Source organism: Trifolium pratense, linkage group LG4 (assembly GCF_020283565.1).
Source record: "Trifolium pratense cultivar HEN17-A07 linkage group LG4, ARS_RC_1.1, whole genome shotgun sequence".
Taxonomy (NCBI): domain Eukaryota; kingdom Viridiplantae; phylum Streptophyta; class Magnoliopsida; order Fabales; family Fabaceae; genus Trifolium; species Trifolium pratense.
In genome coordinates this window covers 50044833-50071140 of record NC_060062.1, presented here as the reverse complement: position 1 = coordinate 50071140, position 26308 = coordinate 50044833, and the positions used below count along the sequence as shown (strand labels likewise).

General features: G+C 32.4%; 3 protein-coding genes and 1 long non-coding RNA gene across 4 annotated transcripts; 2 read left to right on the top strand and 2 right to left on the bottom strand.

The window, feature by feature from the left end:
* The first annotated feature begins 1699 nt into the window (after positions 1 to 1699).
* On the top strand, positions 1700 to 2821 carry LOC123882357. Its single transcript, XR_006799790.1, has 3 exons — positions 1700 to 1890; positions 2118 to 2223; positions 2529 to 2821. It is a non-coding gene; the product is annotated as an uncharacterized LOC123882357 (long non-coding RNA).
* Positions 2822 to 6193: 3372 nt separating this feature from the next.
* Positions 6194 to 13682, top strand: LOC123882346 (disease resistance protein RUN1-like). Its single transcript, XM_045931195.1, has 6 exons — positions 6194 to 6855; positions 7861 to 8974; positions 9179 to 9457; positions 9563 to 10354; positions 10492 to 12615; positions 13220 to 13682. The coding sequence occupies exons 1-5, from the start codon at positions 6371 to 6373 to the stop codon at positions 10942 to 10944; spliced, it is 3123 nt and encodes a 1040-aa protein (XP_045787151.1). The 5' UTR covers positions 6194 to 6370; the 3' UTR covers positions 10945 to 12615; positions 13220 to 13682.
* Positions 13683 to 18160: 4478 nt separating this feature from the next.
* LOC123882352 lies at positions 18161 to 19566 on the bottom strand. The gene is made up of 4 exons (XM_045931205.1): positions 19484 to 19566; positions 19291 to 19354; positions 18672 to 19205; positions 18161 to 18576 (listed from the first exon to the last, which is right to left on the bottom strand). Exons 1-4 carry the CDS (start codon positions 19534 to 19536, stop codon positions 18310 to 18312), a joined length of 918 nt encoding a protein of 305 aa, XP_045787161.1. The 5' UTR covers positions 19537 to 19566; the 3' UTR covers positions 18161 to 18309.
* An 816-nt stretch (positions 19567 to 20382) lies between these two features.
* LOC123882353 lies at positions 20383 to 24974 on the bottom strand. Its single transcript, XM_045931206.1, has 4 exons — positions 24556 to 24974; positions 23524 to 24452; positions 22175 to 23377; positions 20383 to 22099 (listed from the first exon to the last, which is right to left on the bottom strand). The coding sequence occupies exons 1-4, from the start codon at positions 24972 to 24974 to the stop codon at positions 20439 to 20441; spliced, it is 4212 nt and encodes a 1403-aa protein (XP_045787162.1). The 3' UTR covers positions 20383 to 20438.
* Positions 24975 to 26308: the final 1334 nt, after the last annotated feature.

The window sequence follows — 26308 nt, the reverse complement described above, 5'->3', positions numbered from 1 at the left end:
CAACACTTTCATAAGTTTGGAGTGATCCAACCAGTTCATCCAGCTTCATCTGAGATATGTTTTTGGCTTCTTCTATAGCTGTGACTTTCATATCAAATTTCTTTGGAAGTGATCTAAGCATTTTTCTTACTAACTTTTCTTCGGGAATTTTCTCCCCCAAAGCATCAAATTGATTATCATAGTCTAGAATAGTCATATGAAAATCTTGAATTGTTTCCTCCTCCTTCATACGTAAATTTTCAAACTGAGTAGTAAGAATCTGTAATTTAGACATTTTTACCTGAGGGGTACCTTCATGAACAGTTTCAAGAATCTTCCAAGCTTCCTTTGCTGAGACACATTGCTTGATTAGTTTGAAGATGTGCTTATCTACCCCATTGTATAATGCATATAATGCTTTTGAGTTTCCCAAAGCAAGCTCATCCTCTTCTTTAGACCAGTCCTCCTCAGCTTTTAGTTCAAGTGTTGGCTTTCCATCCTTGTCAATGACCACAGGGGGGTCCCATCCTTTCAGAACAGCCTTCCAAGTTTTGCTATCCATAGATTTTAGGAAAGCAATCATGCGTGATTTCCAATAATCATAGTTGGAGACACCAACTAGAAGCGGTGGTCTGCTTACAAGCCCTCCTTCCTTTTCAATGTTGCCAGACATTTTCCCTGGAGCTCACCCTATAACCAGAAAGGGTGCCTGCTCTGATGCCAATTGAAATCTGGCACGCAGTGAACACAATGCTGCACAAGATGCTATAGCACACGTTGCAGCAAGACAGTCGCAGAACACAGTAAATAAATAAATAAATTGCAGAACAATAAATAAGACAGGAAATTGTTAACCCAGTTCAGTGCAACGTCACCTACTCTGGGGGATACCAATCCAGGAATGAATCCACTATAATAGCTCTAGTTCAAAGCCCTCGACCAACACCCGGTACTTGACTTATCACCTAGACACTACCAATGCAATCCTATCTAAGAACCTCTTAGATAATGAGACCCCGTCCCAAATTCCCTCTAACAACACATACCATGTTGCTGTCAATAATAATAATCAGGATGGAGACACTCTCCTAAAAACTAGACCACACTCTTGCTTAAAAGCTTATGAGTGAATCACACACACTAACTCCGTGCTTCAAAGCTTAGGAGTAGCTTACAATAAACAACACAAACACAGTCCTAAACTTGCATCAAAACGATACAAGAAAGGCTCACAAAAAGGACACACTAAACCTTAAAAAAAAAACTCACGCTTTAGTAATACACGGTTTAGAAAATACATGAAAATAATAGCTTGAGGCTTCACATATTTATAGTCTTCAATGTCTTGATGGGCAAGCTAGGGTTGCAGAAAAAAACCCTTGCAACAGCTGCGGCCAAACCTAGATTAAAATTGAAAATATGTTTTGTGTTGTACCAAACAAAAAAAAAGCGAACAAAAATATAATATAATTATATTTTTGTTTTTAATAACTTTCCTTAGGCCGACTTGGACAATTCTTGTGCAGTAAGTCTCGTCTTGCATATACACACGTGCTGGAATTAATATTTGAAGCAAATCTTGAACGAGATTGACAGAAAAAATTCTGCACTTAAAACAGAGCATCAGGATGCTGTACGAGGATGCTGCAGCATCTTTGTCCAGCATCTGGCAAAGTTGGCTTTTACAAAATGTAGCCAAACACAAAACCCAACACAGAGTATAGAGCCCTTTCATCTGCTACTTGTGAATTATAATGGCTGCTTTATCTATTGAGTGATTTGAAAATCAAGTGTATAAGGCCTCCTGTATTGTATTGTGAGAATGAAAGTGTCATTCATATAGCTTCCAACCCTGTCTCCCATGAAAGAACGAAACATCTAGACATAGACTGTCATTTGGTTCGTGATAAGGTATCTGTGCTTCATAGTCCGGCCTCTTATTGTTTATGATAACGCTAAAATAAGTGTTTTTGGGAGTAAGACTTGATTTATTTCAGGGAGAACATTTGTAAGACTGTTAACTCTAAATAAAAACATTTTTTAAGGGATTCTTTTAGTTTAAAAGCAACTTCATATATAATTTTTGTAATTTGCCAAAGTCACAATTATAATGGTTTTCCTTCAAATGTGATCTTTAGGTGCTAAACTTTGTATGATGCTAGACCTTCTTGGTGATTCGGGCTCTGTAACTGGGGTAGATGCTGCAAGGCATCGATTATCAGTGTGCTTGTTTATTGTCAAATGGTACTGTATTATTCTTTTTCTTGTAAAAAATCTTCATTCATTATTCCGAAACTTTTTGTTTAAAGTCTGGTCAAAAATTGTCCCCACTAGAAATTGAACTCATATTCTCACAAACGATCCGTCCTAAAGAGAATTCATTAATAACTTGAGCTCAGTGTCTTAGTTGCATAACAATTAAGTTTACTTTGATGATATATGATATATCTTGATGGTATTTGCTTGATGTCCTACAATTGGACTATAATTCCACTGCTTTAGGTGTGTGCTCCTCTAATGTTTTACCAACACTTTGTTTCAATCTACAGAGTTGACAGAGATAGATGCTGCCAGAAATTGGCCTTGCAAGGATGGCGGCATACCAAAAACATGGCGATTTGACCCATTAACATCACAAACTAGCGGACTTTTTGTGGCGAAGTTCAGAAAAGTGATTCTCTTTGATCTTCTCGTTACATCTTCAGAGAAAATATTTGTTTCAAACTTTCAATAGCCAAATAGTTTAGATGTTCGCCATGTATGCTAGAAGGTTTCATAGAATAGATATTTTGTTATATTATTATTATTATACGGTGATGCTGGTCCTTAATAAGTATTCCCTCCATCCCAAAATATAAGTAAAAGTTGATCAACTAAAGTGGATGTATTTGGTCCAAATTTTTAACCAAAAGTTTGTTTGACTGATTTTACTTATATTTTGAGACGGATGAGTAATTAATGTCCTTCCAAAGATGCTTCGACGTCTTGACGTCTCTATGAAGGAAGCATGTTTTGTGGATTTATCAAGAAAGTGCGTGTATTAACGAAATGAGTTGATTAGTGTTTCTTTATCATTTAAGTATAATTTGTAAAGTTTATCTTGAAGGTCAACCTTAAAAAACAAAGGAGCTAGAAGCAAAGTACATTAAAATGAAAATATCAATTTTTTGGTAACAAAATGAAAACATTGGCCTAACTTGTATGATCCAGACATGGCAAATGCTATCATTTTTCTTAACACGTGCTTTTAGAGCACATATACGTTAAATAAGATCCTTCATACATATTAATTTCTTGATATTATTCAGGGCGGGTCTTAGTGGTGGCCGGAAGGTGCCGCGGCATTTCTCAAATTTATTTTTATTATTATATAAGTATATTGATTGTATAGCAATATTAATTTATTTTCTTTAGCAATATTAATTGGTATATATATATATATATATATATATATATATATATATATATATATATTGTTTGATCTCAAATTTACCAAAGATTTATGGTAGTGTAGTCAGGGACGGACATAAGGGGTGCAAGTAGGGGCTAAGGCCCCCCCTCTTGTCGTATTTTTTTTCTTCATATACTTGTTCTTGATACATATGTACACATAAATTGATATTTGAGAGACGTGCTTAAAGATTAATAACTACCGTTTGGTGCAAAACATGTACCCACAACATAGTAATCGTAACAATTTACTTTAAAATATTTTGATAATATATATTATACACTACTAAAGTCTAAATTCAATTAAGTTAGTTCTGATTGTTTGCTACAAGTGAGAGATTATTTTCTGCTATGAAGATTGTGAAAAATAGGTTGAGAAACAAGATAGAAAATGAATTTCAAACTAATTATGTGATTACTTACATCGAGAGAAGAATTGCTAAAAAATTTAATACAAATTCAGTTGTTGATAAATTTTATGATATAGAGCAATGTCGTCTACAATTTAGATAAACAATGTGATATATTTTTATTTTTTATTGAGTATATTTAAATACTATTATAATTATTATTTATTTAATATTTATTATTTAGTTATTCCGGCCACCCGTTTTATAGATTCTTGGATCCGTCCCTGAGTGTAGTGGTTGGCTACAACTTAAACTTTTTTCTAGCGCTCATGTTGTGGGTTGAACTCTCAAATGCTCCATTTTTTAATTTATTTTGATATGTTTTTTCGTATTACTGCACACCATCTCCAATGGTGAGTACTTATTTCGTAAGAATCAGTACTTAATAGGTACTTTCATTGGAGCAAAACAGAAATGAGTACCTAATAGGTATTGGTTCTACAATAAGCAATAGTACCTATATGATTTTTGTGGGACCCGTTTATAATGATGTAGAGTTATTGGTGAGATGTGTTATTGGTGGAGCCAATTTAGAACTTTTTTAAGAGGTGTTGTGTTGGAGGGGTTGATTGCTTATTAAGTAGTATGATTAAAAAATTATAAATGAGTGATGTGTATACATGGGCGTCACTTAAGTATTAAAAAATGAGGAGCTCCATTGTGGATGCTCTAATTTTTTTGGCAAGATCCGCCAGTGCATCATCTAATTAAGCATCTACTTCTTCTTTCATAACCATTTTTTGTCTCTTTCTTTTACCTTTTTTGAATGATCTTTTAGTTACGAGTTTTGTCTAACATGAAAGTGTGATTCAAGTGGTGCATGCCAATTCACGAATAACATATTATAATGAATACAAACTTTACAAAATTCATCGTTGGATCAAAAATTTATATCATATAGATCATCTTTCACTTCTTTCATTATAACTCCTATGCACATTGATTTAGATTGCAAAATATATTATTGTAAATATAAATTAAAAATATACTTAAATTAAAAATCTTCAAAAGATATTTTTGCATATTATTTTGAACACTATAATATTTTTTATAGAAATTGAAAATCATTTTTAACTGTTATTGAAATTCATCACGATTAACGGTCTTGACAAATTTTATAATGTTGGTAGTAAAAATATATCAAAATTTTAATTAGAATAGGAAACATCGTAAATGACAATGGTACTTTCCATTAAATTTTATGTATTTTGAGTTTTCTTACAATGTCCTATAATTGTCAATTTTGTAGAAGTTCGAAATAAGTGGTCATGTGAACTTATCTCAGTTGGTAGGTACGTTTTTTTTTGTCACTTATTCACTCTTTAAGTTGGAATTGTCATATGGAATTCACTCTTTAAGTTGGTAGGTACTTATGTGTGCAATGTTGAGGTCGAAGATGATATTCATGTATTTTTTGGATGCGTAGCAACTCGCGAATGTTGGTCGGTCGTAGGCCTGTCGCAGTTGCTGCACAATGCAGCTTACCAGCATGGGACTGCCGTAGACAGGGTATTTCGAATGTGCAGAATCGAGGACAGTGCAATGATAGGACGGGTTGCATCGTTATTTTGGTGCATTTGGCATAATCGAAACGACAAGATCTGGAATGACAATATTAAGTCCCCTAGCCAAGATGGAAGCACGACGTTCGTCGTCTGGAATGAGTGGTTTACTGTCCACCAACTGCAGTGTCATAATGTTGTTCCTGTTGAGGATCCTAGGCCGGTTCGGTGGGAAAAACCAGGAGTGAGATGAATAAAATGTAATGTTGATGCTGCGTTTGTAGTTGGGTCCAGTGTTACTTCTATGGGTCTTTGCTTTCGTTATACCGATGGACATTTTGTGGCTGGCTTGACCCAATGACAGCAGCCTGTTTATTCCATAGTGGAAGGCGAAGCATTGACACTTTTACATGCTATGAAAGAGGCCATCCATCGTGGATTTGAGCGAGTTCAATTTGAAAGTGACTCAAAACTGTTGGTTGACGCTATCCATTCGAGAAAACGGGGCAATTCAGAATTTAGTTTACTTGTTAACGACATTCTTCTTCTTATGTCATCTTCTTATGTAAACTTTGAGGTTAAGTTTGTTAGGAAAGAAGCGAATTTGGTTGCTTATACTCTTGCTAGGGCGGCCAATGTTTGGGCTATTTTTCATAGATTTGAAATTATTCCCTTATGTATTGAACATTTATTAGTTAATAATATGAATTAAGTTTGTTTGGTTAAAAAAAAAAATTGAAATTGCTACCGGACAAAAAAATAATTTTGAAATATATTTCTTTAGTAAAAATAATTACACAAACTATTTACTAGCCCCACCGATAAAAATATCTCTTTGCAATAAATACATTTGATAATTTTTGTGGTCGAAAATTTTCATCCGTACTGATATGATGTGTTTTCTTATGAACATTTCTGTTCATCATTGCCATTAATCAAAAAGAGAATAAGAAAGTCTGGCTAAATAGTAAAACTCACGCGGTATATGTCTTTTGTTATTCATCCGTTTCTTTGATTTGATTTCTTCTCATGGCAGTGCCAGAATCTTCCTCTTCATCTTCCTTCAGTTATGGATTCACCTATGATGTGTTCCTCAGCTTTAGAGGATTAGACACTCGCTATGGTTTTACCGGAAATCTCTACAAAGCACTTCTTGACCAAGGAATCCACACATTCATTGACGATGAAGAGCTACAAAGAGGACATGAAATCACACCATCACTTTTAGAGGCAATTGAAGAGTCAAGAATTGCCATAATTGTACTTTCTAAAAACTATGCATCTTCATCATTTTGCTTACAAGAACTTGTCAAGATCCTTGACTGCATTAAGGGGAAAGGTAGATTGGTTTGTCCAATCTTTTATGATGTGGATCCTTCTGATGTGAGGAAGCAGACAGGATCTTACGGTGAAGCTTTAGCTATGCATGCAGAGAGATTCATTGATATCTTGCCAAAATGGAAGATAGCTTTGCGACAAGTAGCTAACTTGTCTGGCTGGCATTTCAAAATTGGGTACCTGCCTTTTTCTCCTTTTCTTTTCTTTAATTTTTTTATTTTTTATTTTTGTTATTAGAGTCTATTGTTCGATTTAAGAGTTAATCCATGCCACTAATTTTGGTCCAGTGGTGAAGGGTTTTGGTAATATGCTAGAGGTTATGGATTCAATCCTCAGTTTAATTATAAGCCAAAAAATATATATTTAAGGGTTAATTCAGAGGCCCAACATATTATGAAAATAATTTTTGGGTAGTATGCCTGAGGTTCTGGATTCAATCCTCAGCTCCATCGTAAGCTAAAAAAAATAAAATAAAGGTTTGGTGTGGAGATGTAGTGTCTCTCCTCTTTTGTGACCCTGAAGCATTTGACCCGATGTTTCTTCCGATCTTCCCGAACTCCCCAAAACAAAAGAATATACAAACAGCTCCAAAGAGACTACTGAAAACTCAGCAGCAGCATAAACAACACACGCAACAAAACAACAAAATAGCACAGCAGCCTTCCAAAATTCTAAAAACACCAATACACAGCTTCAAGTGAAGGGAAAATGATAGAAAAATTCCAGAAACAAACACCAATACATTGCTGCCAAACAATACTTGAACCAACACACCTGTTGACGAAACTAACTCGAAGGACCATTCTTGAAACACAATCTTCTACACCGTCCCAAGGTTTTCCTCCAAGAATACCTCCCTTGATAGCACCTCATACGCGGACTTAGCCAAGAACGTACCCCTGCTTCAAGATACCAATCCCAACTAATCACCCTCCAACAAATCCCGAAGCAGCACTACAAATTATTATAATACTATATGTGTATCACTCTCAAGACACTTATGATAATGGTGAATACATCAATGCTGAATTCTTAATAAGTACAATTTGGTAAAATTATTATTCTATTTCTTTTATTTATAGTGTTTTTATAATATATGTGAAATGAACAAACATAACACTCATTGTGGAGTTGAGGAAATACTTTACTAAGACTCACACAAACTTGCTTTGATTTGGTAGGGATGGATATGAATATGAGTTTATTGGAAAGATTGTTGAACATGTTTCCAAGAAAATCAACCGTATGGCTTTACCCGTGGCTGACTACCCGGTTGGACTTAAGCCTCGAATGCTAGAAATAAATTCACTTCTTGATGCTGGGTCTGATGATGAGGTCAAAATGATCGGCATCCATGGAATTGGAGGAATAGGGAAAACTACACTTTCTATTGCGGTTTATAACATGATTGCCGACCAATTTGAAGCTTTGTGTTTTCTTGAAAATGTGAGAGAAAATTCAAACAAACACGGGTTACAACATCTCCAAAAGATTCTTCTTTCTGAAACACTTGGAGAGAAGAAAATTAAGTTATCAAGTGTCAAACAAGGAATTTCAATAATAAAACATAGACTCCAGCAGAAAAAAGTTCTTTTGATTTTAGATGATGTTGACAAAATAGAACAACTGGAGGCCTTGGTTGGAGGGTCTGATTGGCTTGGTTCCGGAAGCAGAGTTATTATTACAAGTCGAGACAAACATTTGTTTGAAAGTCATGGGGTTAACAGAACATATGAATTAAATGTGTTAGATGAGAAAGATGCTCTTCAATTGCTTACTTGGAAAGCTTTTAAAGCAGAGAAATTTCATCCTAGTTACTTGGATGTCATGAAACGCGTAGTAGCCTATGCTTCGGGACTTCCATTGGCTTTAACAGTAATGGGTTCCAATTTATTTGGAAAGAATATACAAGAATGGGAATCTGCATTACATCGATATGAAATCATTCCTAATAAAGAGATCCAAAATATACTCAAAGTAAGTTTTGATGCTTTGGAGGAAGATGAACAAAGTGTTTTTCTTGACATAGCTTGTTTCTATACAGGAACAAAACATACATTGACAAGTGTAGAAAAGATGCTTCATGTTCATTATGATGCTTGCATGAAATATCATATTGGAGTATTGGTTGAAAAATCTCTCATAAAGATTAATTGGTTTGGTGGATTCAGTGTGCATGACTTGATAGAAGACATGGCTAAAGAAATTGTTCGATTGGAATCACCAGACGACCCTGGAAAACGTAGTCGTTTATGGTTTCATGAAGATATAATTCAAGTTTTAGAAGACAATACAGTGAGTATGATTGATGTGGATAGTTTATTTTACTTCTATAACCTTAAATTGTGCTTTTTTAAACTAATAAAATCTCGCATCACATTTGTTTTTATATTTTTCCTATATTACATGTACATTTTTTCGAATACATGTGTTGAATATAATGCATATAGATCTGTAATGCAAGTATGATTGATCATTTATTCTTTTTTATGTTAAAAGGGAACTAGTGCGATTAAAACCATATATCTGATGTGTAAAAACTATGAGGTAGAATTGGATGAATCAGCCTTCAAGAAGATGAAAAATCTCAAAACTCTCGTTATCAAAGGTGGCCATTTTTCCAAAGGACCCAAGTATCTTCCAAATAGTTTAAGAGTAGTCGAATGGGAAGGATATCCTTCAGAATATTTACCACATGATTTTCATCCAAAGAAACTTGCCATATTGAACTTACCAAAAAGTTGCATAACATCACTAAAGTTGGCTGACTCATTGAAAGTAAGTGTAATAATTTCATTTCTTCAGTATATAAATTTATAAATTCACTTTTAACATTATTTGATTATAATTTCTTTCTTTCTTCTTTTTTTTTTTTTTTTGCAGAAGTTCTTGAATATTAAGATTTTGAATTTTGATGAGGCAGCTTGTTTGACTGAAATACCTGATGTGTCTTCTCTCTTAAATTTAGAAGAAATTTCATTTATAAATTGTAAGAGTTTAATTACAATTCACGAATCTGTCGGGTTATTCGATAAACTTAAAGTCTTGAGTGCCAGAGGCTGTAGTAAGCTTAGAAGATTTCCACCTATCAAATTGATGTCCCTTGAGCAACTTGATCTTTCATTTTGCCTGAACCTCGAGAACTTTCCGCAAATACTGGGGAAGATGGAAAATTTAACGGAACTTGTGCTGGAAGAAACTCCAATAATAGAATTGCCATGTTCATTCCAAAATCTTACTCATCTTCAAACATTACAACTACGTTATTGTGGAACGTTTAGTTTGCCAAGTAACTTTTTCATGATGCCAAATTTGGTTGAGATTATTGCTTGGAAATTAGAAGGGTGGATATTGCCAAAGCAATCTAAGAGTGAACAAAGAATTATTTCAACGCTGTCTTCGAATGTAGAATGTCTTCGTCTCCCATTATGCAAACTATCAAATGACTTTTTTCAAACAGGTCTCATATGGTTTAGAAATGTGAAAGAGTTAGACTTATCGGGTAATAATTTCACAATTCTTCCCGAAGGAATTAAAGAATGTCATTTGTTAAGGAATCTTTGTTTGGATTATTGTCAGTATCTTCGAGAAGTTAGAGGAATACCGCCAAACTTGGAAATATTTTCTGCACGATTGTGTAAATCTTTGACCTCTACAGAAATGTTACTGAATCAGGTATTATTATTATTATTATTATTATTATTATTATTATTATTATTATTATTATTATTATTATTTATTTTAATAATTTATATGAAAATAATTCAATTATATGATAAAATTCTAAAAGTTGATATATGAACTTTTAATAGGAATTGCATGAAGCTGGAAGTACCATGTTTAAGTTGCCGGGATCTAGAATTCCAGATTGGTTCGAGCACTGTAGTAGCAGAGGGTCAATTTCTTTTTGGTTTCGTAACAAGTTTCCTGCTATAGCTCTTTGTCTTGTTCCCGATTCGATGTTTGTCACATCTTCAATTTATCCTACCGTGATCATCAATGGCAATAAACGTGACCTTGACTCTAGGGACACAGATGAATACGGTGAACCTTGTTTGTCGATTGAACCAGATCATACATATATTTTTGATCTTCAAAAGATGAAGTTTGAAGATAATTTAGATGAAGCACTTTTAAACAACGAATGGAACCACGTAGAGATTATGTATACGGATGCAAACAATCACTCAATGCTTATAGAAAGTGGAATCCATGTATTCAAACAGAAGAGTAGAATAGAGGATATTCGATTCACCAACCCGTGAAGAAAGATCATATTAGATGATGATCTCAAAAATCTCCAAGGTAAATTATTTTGTTGTGTGTTGTCAGTTTAACTACATACTGATACTGTTTTACTTTGAATTCATTTTGTACTTGCAAATGGACTCATGATGGTTCAGTTAAACATATATTTCATAGTGAGATGATGCTCGAGATCAATACATTAAAAACAAGACATAATGGAATAATACTAACTTCGCAATTCATTGAAACAGTACTAAAAAATTACATAGGTTCAAGTAGTATCAAATTAAACTCATCTAGAGACATAATCTTATGAGAATTAAGCTACTCATAATTGGAACCGAAATTGCTATAGAATTAAGAGATGAATACATATGATTAGGAATGAATGAAGACTTCAATCTTGTTTCCATGGAGAAAAATCCAATCTTCAACTATGAGATAATCTTCAAATTTCAAGCAAAATTCGGAACCCCAACCCTATTGCCAAGAGCTCTATTTATAGATCTAGAGATGGATCAGATCATGTGCCTTCCCACACATGGCCCTAACCCTAAGAGCCCCGCGCTTTTCTTTCTTAAATACGTGGCAGTCAGAGATTGGGCAAAAAGCGCCTCACATTTATTAAAAAATTCCTCAAATGCGGCCAGGCGCAAACAACAGAATGAAATAGGATCATCAACTCTTCAAAAGCACCCCATGCATTTAACAGGTCCAAAAACTACTAAAATTCTGCTCCTTTCTTCAATTACAAGCAATCTCTAATTGTATGCAACTAACTACTAAACTGTGATAAAAACCTCTACCTAAACTAAATTGAAATGATCTAAAAATGGATGTATGACCAATAGTCATAAAAAATTAATTTACACTAACAGAACATATATTAAAAGCTTAAAAAATTAGCAGATGCCTATATAGACATTTTTGTTAAAATTTCATGTGTTCTAAGATGCATATGTGATATAGGATTATTGTTTTTATACTAAAACTTTAATATTTATTCATTCATTTAAATTGATATTGATAATCAAATATATAAACATAAATTCAACATGATTAGAAGTAAAAAAGATAAATTTGTGAACGCAAAATTCACTACATTATTCAAATTCAAATTAATATAAAATAATAAAGGTGAACACTCCGGTACACGTATTATGTGGACGTGTACCGGTACACCGCTGAGGTGTATAATTTTAATTGGTTCACGTGTAATGATAATTTAACATGTCATTTCAATACTTATTTAAATATAAGTTTTCTAAATTACTCTTTTAATTTACAAAAATTTCAAAATGACACTCATAAAAATTATTGTAATTTTAAGATCTTAAAACATGTTATGGTAAATTACTCTCTTGAAACATTTCTCTTGTGTGTCTCTGTTCTCATACCTTCAATTTTGGCTTCATCCCGACGATGCCGCCTCTCTCCACAGCATCGTTCTTCTTTCACCGCCACTTTTTACGGTTTTCTTGTCTTAATTCTCTGTTCTTGAATCTTCTATTTTTAGGATTTTTCAAAGTTTGGGAAATTGGTCTTCTTCTCTCTTCTTAGTTTCATTGGCTTGGTAAAGGGGAGATCCGCCGCATCACATGCTCTCACCAAAATCACACGAGTTTTCACGCCGAACCACCATCGTGTTGCCGCTGTAACCTGAGTTCGCCGCCACCACCGACCTTTGAGTGAGTATTCGACACCTTACCTCTTTCTTATAAATGTGATCGCAACTGTATTTGATAGTATCACAGTATACGCGCCTAGTTTAGTAAATTGAAGTATGTGTAGTTACATCATCAAAATTATGTTTCATGTTTTTAATTCAGTAATTCCTTTTGAATTCCAATGTTTAGAAGGAATAAAAAAACCTATCTGAATGTCATTTTAGGGTTTAGAAAAGTAGCTGTTGTGAAATCTCATTGATCATTTTGCTGCTGTTGATTTTGATTGTCCATTTTATCGAAAGTTTTAAAATGGTGTTATGTTACGTGTGTCTGGATGCGTTGATGTAGATTTTATTTTAATTTCTCTTTTGTTGCTTGAGTTTGCTAATGTTAATGAGTGCTTTATCCAAAAGAAAACGTTAGTGTTTTCAAAGAAAAAAAGTCTTTAATTATAATGGTTGAATCAATTCTACACGCCTAGCTTATCAAAATTATAATGGTTGAATCAATGATACTGTAAATTTTGAAACTTGCAGAAAGTTATGATAGTTGATCCTTGTTATTTGCATACTCTCTTATTAAGTCACATTGTTGATTTAGTGATAAACAATTTTCTGTGGTGCAGACAACAAACACATCAGGATTAACGAGTATAAAGTAGACATCTAATTCATAAAGATTACCAATTTTGAAGCAAACATGGATAATGGTAGAGATGCTAATGATGTTGCTATGTGATCATGATTCTCATGGCTGCATAATTCACCATGCTGAGCTGGTGTGCTGTTAATGTAGTCATTGATCTTGTATTAGTGTAGGTTGATTTTTGTTAATCGATATTGTATCAGACGCTTTTCTTGTAATGCTTCTAGTAATGAGACATGTTGTCTTGGCTAGGTTGTGAGCCACACCGTTCTATTGTGGCCTAACAAAACTAGCATCAAAGCTTGTGTAAATAATTCAAAACACCTCTGAAAGATTGCTCCAGTGTCTTATGGATTTGAGAGACCCTTAGTGTGGGGGTCAACTACTAATTTTACTTTTTTTTTATTTACGAAAAAACTACTAGTTTACTTTTGAGCTAAAAATTGACACCATCCAAATTCATTATGAATGCATTATGCCAAAACTTGTAAACTCTATTTTCCTTCAAAACTTGTCTTTCCTTGATCAATGAAAAATTCAGCATCCAAGTACATTGCCTTCTGATTTGACATGTAAAGACAAAGAAGGAAGGTCATATGATTCTTCCTGGAAACAAAACAAAAGGCATCACAAACAATTTTTGCTATCACCATTGCTGAAATTATGCATAGCTAATATGCCATCTAAACCTTGAATTTTGAGGCCTATGCAGTATGAACAAGACAGTGAGTGTGAGTGGTTACTATTGGTTCTATACTAATAAAAACGCCTGAGAAAAAGTAAATGCTGACAGATATAATTTCTGGCTCATGAAAAGCATAAAGAACTCAAACAAAGTCATATTCATAATAATCTGTGTCATATCTTCAAATATCACGTTGTTTAAAGAGAAAGAACTTCAAATATCATATTATTAAGGCACTAGGTACCCTCTTCTGTTCTGTAATACAGTTCGCAGAATGGATCATTCTTAGCAAAAGCGCACATTTTACAAAAGTACACATTATAGAAAGTTAAAGGAACTTTCCGAGGCATGCAAGAGCCGAATATGTCATAAAAAAGGAGTCTCTAAAGATCTCTATGGGGAGCCTCTAAAACATGCAAATCAAAAGAGTTTAAAGATAGACTAAAGTTAGCTAGTCAATCCGCCGATGTGTTTCCTTCACGCCAAGTATGGTTTATATGAACCTGCCAGTTCATATTTTTTAGATCACGAATATGCCAAACCAAGGTAGAAATGTTTCCTTTAATGGTGCAATTTCATGTTACCATGTCGACTAGCACCTTTGAGTCACTATCAACTTGAAGGTGCGTAATTCCTTGTCTCACAGCCAAATCCATACCAATATACATGCCCCACATTTCCGCATTGAGCGCGTTACAAGTTCCAAGCTTGCAGGCATAACTAACTAGACAAACCCTGCTACTATATCTCAGAGAAGACCTCCACACCCTAAAAGGTTAACTGAACTTGATGGCACACACAAAAGCTCAGTGAGCTTGACCCAACCCTCTCGAGGTCGCTTCCAACATATGAAAATAGTATTCATTTGTTTAGGCATACTAGTCAAGTTTGTTTTATTGCATATGACTAAGGGAATTCATCTCATCAGTCAATATGTTCAACTTGACCTAATTGGGATAATAAACACTTAAGAAGTTGAATTTCAACAATCTGACGATTTAATCTCATATTGTTGGACTAACTATTACTCAAAAAAAATCTAATTATTATGAAAGGATTGTTAAGTCACAGCCAACTAGACTGAAAGGAACTAGAGAGATCAAATATTGTCAATTTGACTGTTCAATTTAACCAAATTAAACCTCAACTACTTAGATTAACTATGACTTAAGAAATTCAGTTTATAAGAAATGACTGCTAAGCCTCAACTAATAATGTCGATTGTGACTAAAGAAATCCAAATTTCTTCGTCAAACCCTTCAACTTGAAACATATTTCACGTGTAAACCTACCTAATTATACTTACTTTTAATAAGGAATTCAATTTTTGTTAATCAAGTCGTTCAATATCACCTAATTGGACTAACAATAACTTATGAATTTAAATTTCGACAAATCAAGTATGTCTAGAATAGAACAATATAAAAAGTTCATTGCAAAACTTTAGTATTTTTCAAAACGAGTATGAATTAAATATGAATTTTCTATATCAAAATATCAAGATAAAGGTAGCAAATATTTTGACCTAAAAATCAAAATTTGAGCTCCTTATTTTTGGACAAACTTCTTATAATGTTCTGTACATATTTGCAAAATAATCATAAATACACATCAACTTAACAACATCACTATAATTGCATGTATACAAATTTAGTAGGGATGAAAATATGATATTTTTTTATGAAGATGAAAAATTAAATTTAATAATTTTGCAGAGGCTAAAAACTTATTTAACCCTATAAAATATTACGAACCACTAAAAATTAATAGTATTACAATAAAATATATACACATATTAAAATTATAATTTTTTTTTTGTAAAAAAAGTAAATGTATGGTTAAACGATAAATAAATATTAAACTTTATAAACTAATAATATTAAAAAAATTATTCAAAAAAAAAAATCGAAGGATACATAAAGGATACACATTTTATATGACCCATGAATTTAATCAACCGGTAAAAATATTGAAGGATACGCATTTTAATAACTTATGAATTAAAATATTTAAATCTTGTTAAAAAAAAAAACTAGGTTGAAGGATTTGATATGCTTTGATTTATTGTGGAACATGATTGATGATTATATTAATGTGAAGAATACATTTGCAAATATTAAAAAATAATGTTTAAAATAGAAAATTTAATAAAGAAATAAAATATGCATTAAATGCTTGCCACCTCCGCGGTGTACCGGTATACGTCCACATAATACGTGTACCGAAGAATTCACCAATAATAAAATAACTATAAATAATGTGACAAATTTTAAATGACATGAATATCATTCATGCTTCAAAATCTGCAAGTTGTTGTTTTGTTTTTAAGAAGTTGTTGTTGAGCTATAATAATAAAAGGCTTTATCTAAAGATATTTTCTCTTCGGGCCCCCATGTATCTTTTATACCCCCAATATTCCAATTTTGCCCTTGATAAAAACTTCGGTTCGCAGAAATCGAAGTTTTTTCTAGTTCAAATTCAGGAAAATTTCGGTTAACAGAAACCGAATATTTTTTTCAAGGCAAAAAAAATTCGGTTCGTAGAAACCGAAGTTTTTATTGAAGGACAAAAAAGTAAAATCTAGAGGATGAAAAAGAACCATGGGGGCCTAAAGAGAAAATATCTTATCTAAAAAGAGGGTTTACATTGGATGCGTATATGGGTTTGGACTTTGAAGTTTTATTGGGCCCTCTCTCCATGGAAAGCGAGAGTTTCTGAAGTCAACTTATAGAGATCCAACTTATTAGGGAATCGGTCAGGATAGCAACACTTCTTCTTTTAATAAGAAAAATTACACCTAGTGCTACAATATAAAATATTTTTTTTGGTTACCATACAATATAAATTATAGGTAATTTTAGTGTACTTGTTAAAAAAACTAGCCAGTACCCGTGCGTCGCACGGATTTTTGAAAACGTAAAAAAAAAACTATGCATAGACAAATTAATGCAAGAAACCAAAAAAATTTGTTATGACCAAACACACAAAGAACATAAAAATTAAAACCGGATAATGATATCGTTAATAAATAAGCAATTACATGTACGTATATTATCCACTCTGAACATAAATATAAGAGGAAAAAAATTGTTTTTTCGGTATTTAACAGATTTACCTAAATATAGTTAAATCTAATATATCAATAATTTAAAAAAGGTAAAAGGACAAAACTGAAATAAATATAAAATCTTAAAATAAATATAAATTAAATAAGAATATTAAAAAGATACGTTTAATTAGTTTACAAAAAATAAAATTATGTTTAGGATAATAACCAAATTTTAAAGTATAAATTTAATTATATTTATGAACCAAATATAGCATAAAATTTAATTGAATCGTCTAATGCAATTTCAAAATATGGAATTATTTAAAGATGACTAATTATCATCCATTAATTATCGCATATGGGCCAAGCTTAAAATATATTAGAGATGGGTTAATTAAAATAATCAACCCAAGGGTATAATAGGGCTTGAATCATAGATTTAATTCTTATTAAATTGATTTCTTATAAAAAGAATACATTGAACCGGTAACAAACAAAATATTAATGCCACCAACCCCCCAACGAATAATTGCATGACACGTTGAATAAGTTTTAACCACCAACTAAAAAACATATCAATAATACTCTGTTAAAGAAAACAAAAGATCATTTTCTCGACAGTGTTTGGCACAAGAACAAATAAGTTCAACTTCAGATCTAAATGAAAATACCAAAATTCTTTAAAATTTATCGATATTTATCTTCGCAAACTTGTCAATTTTCTTTTTTTATTCATGATCCATGGAACAAATCGCAGGGAGATACTATCGGATCCGAGATTTTGACTGGAAAAATCGCAGTGAAAAGCAACACAAAGGTTGAATTTGTGGAAGCCAGATTTATCCATGTTAACCAAATTCCAGGTGATATTCATGATCCTTTTACTCAATTTTATGTTATAATAATAATATCTATGGCATTCTTTCCAGTCTATTTGAATCTGGTATAAATCTTAATGATGAAATTAGAGCCTATATAACATATATAAATGTGTATCCCCCTTATTATATCTGCAAAGCATGAAAACTATCATCAACATACATAGTAAATTCTTCAAAGTATCATTATAATCGAAGAACGGACCGATTAATACTTTAAGTCTACATAATTAAACATAGGGAAAAACTGGGAAAAAAAAAGATCCAAAATATAATGTCTTGGTCATATAAATTTCAGAACATCGCAGTATTAAACCATAGAATCACATAATCACTTCATAAGAGAGTAGATATTAAACACTAAACATAACATACTAAAGCAAATATCAGATTAAGTCGATTACGAAACAAACATTTATAAGACTGTAGATTTAGAAAACAACACTAAGTTGACATCATCACACATTTCCGGGAGCACACCGAATGATATTAGCTAGAACAAACTCAGGAGAAATTGGAAGTGTAAAAACGACTTTATCACCATGCTTCAATCGAGCATCCTTTGCAAAGCCATACCAACCTCGACCAATACGTCTGGTACAACGGCCAGGAGGATAACTCGTGGTAACAGCACACAAGTAAAGCTGTTCAGTTTCTTGATTAACCAAAACAACACTATTTTGATCTGGTGGAAAACACTTATCGGCAATATGCTTCGGAATATGCTTCAAAACAAATATAGATTTAATGTTAATACACTTGAAAAAGTACCCAAACAATATATAATTATGGTCTATGAATTAATAGCTAAAAAACTAACCAAAACATTTCTTCCTGCAGCCATAGATTTAGTAATTTTCACCTCCCAATGAAAATATTCTTGGTTAATGTCCACATCAGGGTGTTCAATATTAAGAGGGACATCATCAAGACCGTTATAGCCAAACACAACACCATCTTCCCGTAATAAAAGTTGAGGCAAAACATTGGGCTCAAACGAAGCAGTATCAACCAAAGCAGATTGAAGAACACAATTAGGAACAACGCTTCTAAGACTTTGTTGATCTTCTGGAAACAGTAAACCAAGGTATTTGACATCCTCACCGAGATCATCAACAACCTTCATTTGAAACTCATTATCAATTATTTGATAACTAAGAATAACTTTCTGGGGTTTTGAAAAACCACAGTACATAGCAATAACACTCCCATCGTACAGACAACCTCCATCACCATCATTACCGATATAAACCTTAAAATAGTTATTATAATCATCTCTTATAAATCCTACACCCTCACTCAACAATCTAGTTTTTTCCACCATCCAGAAATCATTGGGGAGAGGAATTTTCGGCTACAACAAAAATAAACTTTATTAAATTTCCCACCACAACCAAGAAAATATAGTAAATAAGCAGAACTCTTGGAATAAATCATACCTCATATGGCGAGATTATAGTTTCCATTTCAAAATGAGGATTTGTTCCCATTGATTGGTAAACACTGAAGTAAATCAAAATGAAACCAAATATAAAAATGCATAGTAAAAGTATAATCACAAAAGGGTGATATTTGTTTGCAAAAACAGAGTTATATAAGACAGTATAACAAAAATGGATTTAAGAAACACACCTTTTCAAACTCTCAGCAATATCTGGAAAAAGGTAGGAGAAAGGGAAATTCATGGTGAGGATAAATGAAGTGTTGAAAGTGAATCACACAAGTAAAAGATGTAGATAAGACATATATATATATATATATATATATATATATATATATATATATATATATATATATATATATATACTCATATAAACTAATTAAAAAATTTAAAAGCAGAGAGTCGTGGGTCTCAAGAAGGAAAAAGACTAATTATAATTGAATTTTTTTAAAAAACTATAGCTAAACCACATAAATAAATAGCAGTAATTTTTAATGTTTTTTTGATATTACAACGATTTGACTAAATAAAGATATAAAGGTGAAAAACAGCTCATACAAATTAAAATAATGTAACTTTGTATGAACTCATCTAAGATATATTTCAGACTGAAATTCTGACACAGAAGAGAGAGTGTCACGTCGGAAAGAAAATATTAATCTTACTTAAAGGAACGAAGTAGGAAAATAAAAACTTGGTTAGATAAATCAAAATCTCTGGAACCTGACGACGTTGATATTTTTTCAGCAAAATACGGTGAGACAAAAGCAGATAAATGTGACATTCTTTCACTGACAGGATTTGTAGTTAATCTATTATATAATTCAATTGAAACTATTATCATATGGAATTTTATATATATATATATATATATATATATATATATATATATATATATAATAAAATCTTAATATAAATACTTTAAATACTGCTTTTAAAGTTAAATTTATTATTTTATATAATTAAAATTATTTCATATTCTTAAACATATAACACTTACAAAAAGTAAAATAAATAAGGATTTACTAATTATTAAAAAATAAAATAAAACATGAATGGTTGAATGTATTACAGTAAAACTGAATTTCAATCAAATTCCTGTTGTATTAAAAATCAAATAATACAGCTAAATACATAATAGAAATGCTATATTCTTTGAAAAACTTCCGGATAAACAACATTAATCGTAGAGGTACACGATTCACCAATATCATTTAACATTAAAACTTTAAGACCACACCTAGTTTTAACCCGAGATAAAGCTACATACAACTGTCCATGAGAGAAAACCGATCTAGGCAAATAAAGACCAACGGCCGACAAAGTTTGTCCTTGACTTTTGTTAATAGTCATTGCAAAACAAACACAAAGAGGGAATTGAAGTCTCTCGAAAGATATCGATACATTAGCACCAGACGGAATCAAACTCATTCGAGGAATATAAACTTTCTCTGTTATACCAGATTTATCCACAAATTTGGCCCCAATAACATGTATACCCAATTCAACAACTATCAAGCGAGTTCCATTGCATAAACCGGAAGCAACATCAATATTACGAAGCAGCATTACAGGAACCCCAATTTTAAGTTTCAAACTGTGATTCGGTAGCCCAGAACATTTGATATCATTCAAAAATTCAGGAGTGATCCAACGATGATCAATTCCTAATTCTTGATCACATTTAATAACTGTATCACAACTCAAATATTCTTTATAATCACTTGGAATTAATGACATCACATGGTCATTCACATTTTCTACTATTTCCAATGTAGGACACAATATTGCACGATCTTGAAAGAAGTTGAGATTGGATAATTCTTTCAACAAATTTGGATAAATTATATCAACTATATTAGAAACATGATTAGTAGAATTTTTCACACAAATATCATCAGGTATATCTATCAACGCCTCCCCATCTTCAGATTGACCCAATTTCCCATCACCAACATTAAGAACCCACTTTGCAAAATCCTTAACCAAATTATTCTCGGTAGTATCCAACGAAAATTGCAAACGCATATTTTGCGTCAATCTCAAAACTCTACATCGACGCCATAATAAAGATGAATTAATGCATGCATGAACAACCTCCCCACGACCACCTTTAGGAATAACAGGTAAAATTTGTCTAAAATCTCCCCCAAAAACAATTGTCTTTCCCCCGAAAGGTTTATCAGATGCACCAACAACAGTTTCTTTCATAATATCCCGCAAAGTCCTTTCAAAAGCTTCAATCCCCCAACGATGAATCATCGGGGCTTCATCCCATATAATTAAACTTGCCGCAATTAAAAGTTCAGATTTATCCGTTTTCTTCTCAATGCTGCAACAGGATTCTTCGTTTAAAACCAATGGTAATCCAAATTGAGAATGTGCGGTTCGTCCACCCGGGAGTAAAAGAGCAGCAATACCACTTGAAGCAACATTAAGGACAATTTTGCTTTCTGATCTAAATCGAAATGATAGCGTGTTCCAAAGGTAAGTTTTTCCAGTACCTCCGTAACCATCAATAAAGAACATGACGCCAAGATTATTGTTAACTGAATTAACAATTTCTTCGTATGCCGACAATTGTTCAGTATTTAGAGAGGCAAAACAATTCCGATGCAATATCAACATCTCTTCCGAATCATAAGATAACTCATTAGCTAATAAAATATTGTTAAATGGAACATGATCGGGCAAATCCAATTTAGGCATGCACGAAAAATTTTCAAGCAGCTTTCCATTTTGACGTAGATTTTTGTCAATCTCATACAAACAAAGTTGTTTTAAATCATCATTAGATATCAACAACTCTGCAACAATATATATTAACTCCATTAGAAATTCAAGTCAAATACACAAAAATGTAACAAAAAAAAAAAACTAACCTTCATTGTTTAACAGGCGACGCCTACTATGCAAAATGCCATCAGCCAAGATTTCCCAAGATTGATCCCACACATATCTTGGATCACTCAACGATCCACCCAATAGGTATTTAGTAAACAACTCACGGATAGCTCTTCCGGAACCTAAAACAGAAACCTCACGAATAGCATCAATAAACTCACGATCATCAGACAATAAATGCATAGCAGCACAGGCTTCACGATTTGAATCATATGTAACTCCATTAACAGTTCTAATATCCTCATAACTGGTACAACCAACTTGACGACTCAACAATAACCTTAAATAATATAATTCCTGAGAACTATGAGGAACAGAAGTCAACCTTCCAACCGAAACACCTCGTTGACGGGGATGCCAAGAACACTTTGTAGAATCATAAGTAAACATGCTTGGGTATTGAATGTAACTTAATGATCGTCCAAAAGGATATTTTTTATTAGCCTCCATCCAAGCAAGAAACATTGTATTCTTTTGTTGATTCTTGCGCAAAACATTCTTCAATTTCGAATTATCATTAAAAGTTACACGCTGTTCACGAAAAAGGTGGAAAGATAATCTTTGAACTGAAGGCCATCTATTGTGAATATCAAAAGAAAAAATTCTCCAAATTGATTCAGAAGGAGACAAATATCTACAATCATAAAATTGTTGTATCTCATCCACACAATCCTCCCCACCGGACTGTAGCGTTGCAGTAACCCTATCAACACCTTTGGTTATATATTTGAATAAATACTTGATGCAATTAGACTTATTGCATATTTCAATATTTACATGTGCCTGATACTTCATAATTAATTTTGGATTATAAGGAACAACACTTCGATTATCTAACTCAACTTCCTTTTTAAATACTGTAACACCTGTATCTCTTCTTCTATATATAGGATATCCACTTTCATCAAATCTTGTACATGAGATAAACTTTTTTGGATAAAACTTTGAACATCGACGATTTTTAATGCACGGAGAATTTCTATGGCCATTGCCACATGGACCATGTATCATGAAATTGGAAACTGTGGCGAAAAGCTTTGGAAATCTTACTGGGTCAGGTAACTCAGCACAAATGACAGAATCAATGGCTGAAGCAGAGTTGAGTTTGTCCCGATAATCGAGCCAAAGTAATATATGTGCATGTGGCAAACCCCGTTTTTGAAACTCAATGGTATAAACACCTAAAAAAATTAGATTTTCAATTTACATATACATTTTTAACAACATATAAACCATCCAAAAATAATCAAGTGAAATAACTTTGAAATAAAAAATTGAATAAAGAAAGATAATAAGGATAAGAAAACAAAAAACATGACTCACTTACTTGCAATAACACGTCCGAAGAAATCACCTTTTTTAAAGTCATTCATCATTTCATCAAGCTTAAGTTTAAATACTCGACAACAAATATCAGGTCTAAAACATGCATACGTGCCACTTCTTAACAAATGACGTTGAATTTCAACCCATCTTGGATTACACGTTACTGTTAAGAATAAATCTGGATATCCATACCTCTTGCACAATGCCATTGCATCTTGACAATTATTAAACATATACCGTCTACCTCCAGTAAAAGAAGATGGCAAAACAATTCGTGCACCTATCGAAGATGCATCAATATCACCACGATCAACAGCTTCTTCAATCCCAGATAAAAAACCAGATCGAATAGTACTTTGATTCTCTCTATAAAAAGACAACCTTTGAGCCTCAAGCATTGAATACGAATCTACGACGAATTGCTGAAATAGTCGTCTACCTTTTAAAATAACTGAATCTTCAATTATCCTTTCTTGTAACCTAAACGCCAGAAATTCCCTCAAAGAAACACGAATGCGTTTGTTAACACTTGTGGAAGTTGAAATTTGATTGCGTTCAATATGTTCATTAAATTGATCTTCCCCATAAGGAAATAACAACGGATACTGAAGTGGTAAGTACTTTGGATGAGTTTCATGTATACGCTTAAGATATCCATCTTTCTCATTAACAATGATATCCCTTCCAATTTCAGCTGTATCAAAATCACCAACAATTAATGCTGCAATTTCATCAACTTCAGGTACATTATACGTTTGAGAATCAGAAATTCTATTTCTAAACAAACGTAACTTGACTGAAACATTTTGATTTATACATCGATAGTCACGAACCAATCGAAAACACTTGACCAACTTATTATGAGAATCCATTGAATGTAATAATTCTCTTACTAAACTCTCATCAATAGCACTTTCTGGATCATCAGGGCTGGAGAAAAAATGGGAAATTAACACTATACACATAAATCATTATAAAAAAAAACTAAATATTATTATAAATACTTCCAACATAAAAGATACAAAATTAATACCTGAAATGCGCCATTCTATTAGATATCTCATTTTGAGTATCGTATATATAGAGCTGAACAAATTTTGGAGGATGACCTTCTGATGGTAAAAGAGTGCCGATTCGGTGGTAATTTTGTCCAGAAATGACGAATTGGGGAGGACCACCACCTTTATTTCTTTCGTATTCAATTTTACCACCCAACGATGTAAAAGCAAACATGTTATTATACATTCTTAAATTCAAGAGGAAATTACTGCTTCGAGGATCAGTGCCATTAAACAACAATCTAAGAATAGCAGGTGGTTCAATCATATACGGCAACGTAACATCACCTTTCTGACAACACAAAGAAACTACGGGAATACTATTAAATACATTTTTTTCAGCTCTCTCGTTATACCAAATAAGTGCTCCACAATTCTGACAACCAATCGTCATGTCTCCCAAATCCAAATATTCTACAAAAATTAAAATAAAATAAATAAAAATTACATAATAATATATCTAAGATAAAGTTAACACGAATAATGAAAGAGTAATTAATAATATTTTACGTTGATATTCACTTTCACGAAACATTTCGAAATTGTCCACAGGAATCGAGTTCGGTAATTGTCCAGATAGATGATTATAACAAATATCATTGGCAGCTACATTAAAAAACAAAAACTGATTATATTCAATAACATTAACGTTGTTATAGTACAAATTTTTGTTACAAAGAATCAACACAAGATTTTATCAATATGATCTTACTCACGCGAAACACGGCGTAAACATGATGAAGAGCCAACGATAGTTTCAACAAAATTGGTTGACTTACTCTTTTTTTTGGTTACAGGTTGACTTACTCTTTGAAACTGGAAAATGAATCCAATAGAAGTCTATTAATAAGAATTACTACACAAAAATAATAAATAAATCAAAGGAAAATACAAAAATAAATGATTTTCTTTAGCATTAATGGTCATTTAAGCCATGAAATATATTTAGTCAAACTTCAAACAAAACACGGAAAAATCCTACGTCCTCTACGAACAACTCGAACATTCGGACACACAGCTGAAAATTTGCGTTTGGATTTCAATTTGTTAACTCTGTCGAGCCTCCTTTGCTTTGATAATAATGCAGGATACAACCCCTCTTCCATATAAAAAAATACTTAAAATATATTAAGTTAAAGATTTTTGTAGTTATAGTCTTATAATATAAATAAGAAAGAACTTCTATTATACTCTTATACAAACCCAACAATATAGTATTATAATATAGTATTACAAAGTGTGCTGACACTCTGTTCCACAAAAATCTAGACGCAGCCTAAAATACAGACACAGTCTGCAGGTGCTGCAAAATTTGAAGATAGAAAAAGCAGACATCATATCCATCAGAATCAGAAATCAGAAAGTCAGGCTAATACCCTACAAAGAAGATATAGGGCACAGTTCACTACAAATAGGCAATAATTAAAACATTAAAAAAATAACAAATAATAACACAACCAAAAACATCTCAACAAATACCGAAAAATACCTCAACAAATTATATATTAATTAAACATTGATTAGATGCCATAAGAGTAATGGAAAAATATGAAAGACACATATAAACCACAATTAATAATTGTTATATAAAAGTTTTTTATTAAAATAATAAGTTTTATTTATAATTAAATTTAAAATTGTAATTAATAGTAGAATAATAGCACGAAAACAAAATAAATAAATATATCAAACACATATCCATAATTTGCCTTGAATTACAAAAACCTA

Excerpts from the sequence above, each read along its gene's own strand:
- LOC123882353 (XM_045931206.1), bottom strand. The coding sequence starts at position 24,974 with ATGACGATTGGTTGTCAGAATTGTGGAGCACTTATTTGGTATAACGAG. Across the intron at positions 23,378-23,523 it reads CTTCGGACGTGTTATTGCAA|GTGTTTATACCATTGAGTTT; the intron begins GTAAGTGAGTCA and ends TAATTTTTTTAG. Across the intron at positions 22,100-22,174 it reads TCGCCTGTTAAACAATGAAG|AGTTGTTGATATCTAATGAT; the intron begins GTTAGTTTTTTT and ends ATATTGTTGCAG.
- LOC123882352 (XM_045931205.1), bottom strand. The coding sequence starts at position 19,536 with ATGAATTTCCCTTTCTCCTACCTTTTTCCAGATATTGCTGAGAGTTTG. Across the intron at positions 19,206-19,290 it reads CTATAATCTCGCCATATGAG|CCGAAAATTCCTCTCCCCAA; the intron begins GTATGATTTATT and ends TTTTTGTTGTAG. Across the intron at positions 18,577-18,671 it reads CTGCAGGAAGAAATGTTTTG|CATATTCCGAAGCATATTGC; the intron begins GTTAGTTTTTTA and ends TTTGTTTTGAAG.
- LOC123882346 (XM_045931195.1), top strand. The coding sequence starts at position 6,371 with ATGGCAGTGCCAGAATCTTCCTCTTCATCTTCCTTCAGTTATGGATTC. Across the intron at positions 9,458-9,562 it reads AGTTGGCTGACTCATTGAAA|AAGTTCTTGAATATTAAGAT; the intron begins GTAAGTGTAATA and ends TTTTTTTTGCAG. Across the intron at positions 10,355-10,491 it reads CAGAAATGTTACTGAATCAG|GAATTGCATGAAGCTGGAAG; the intron begins GTATTATTATTA and ends AACTTTTAATAG.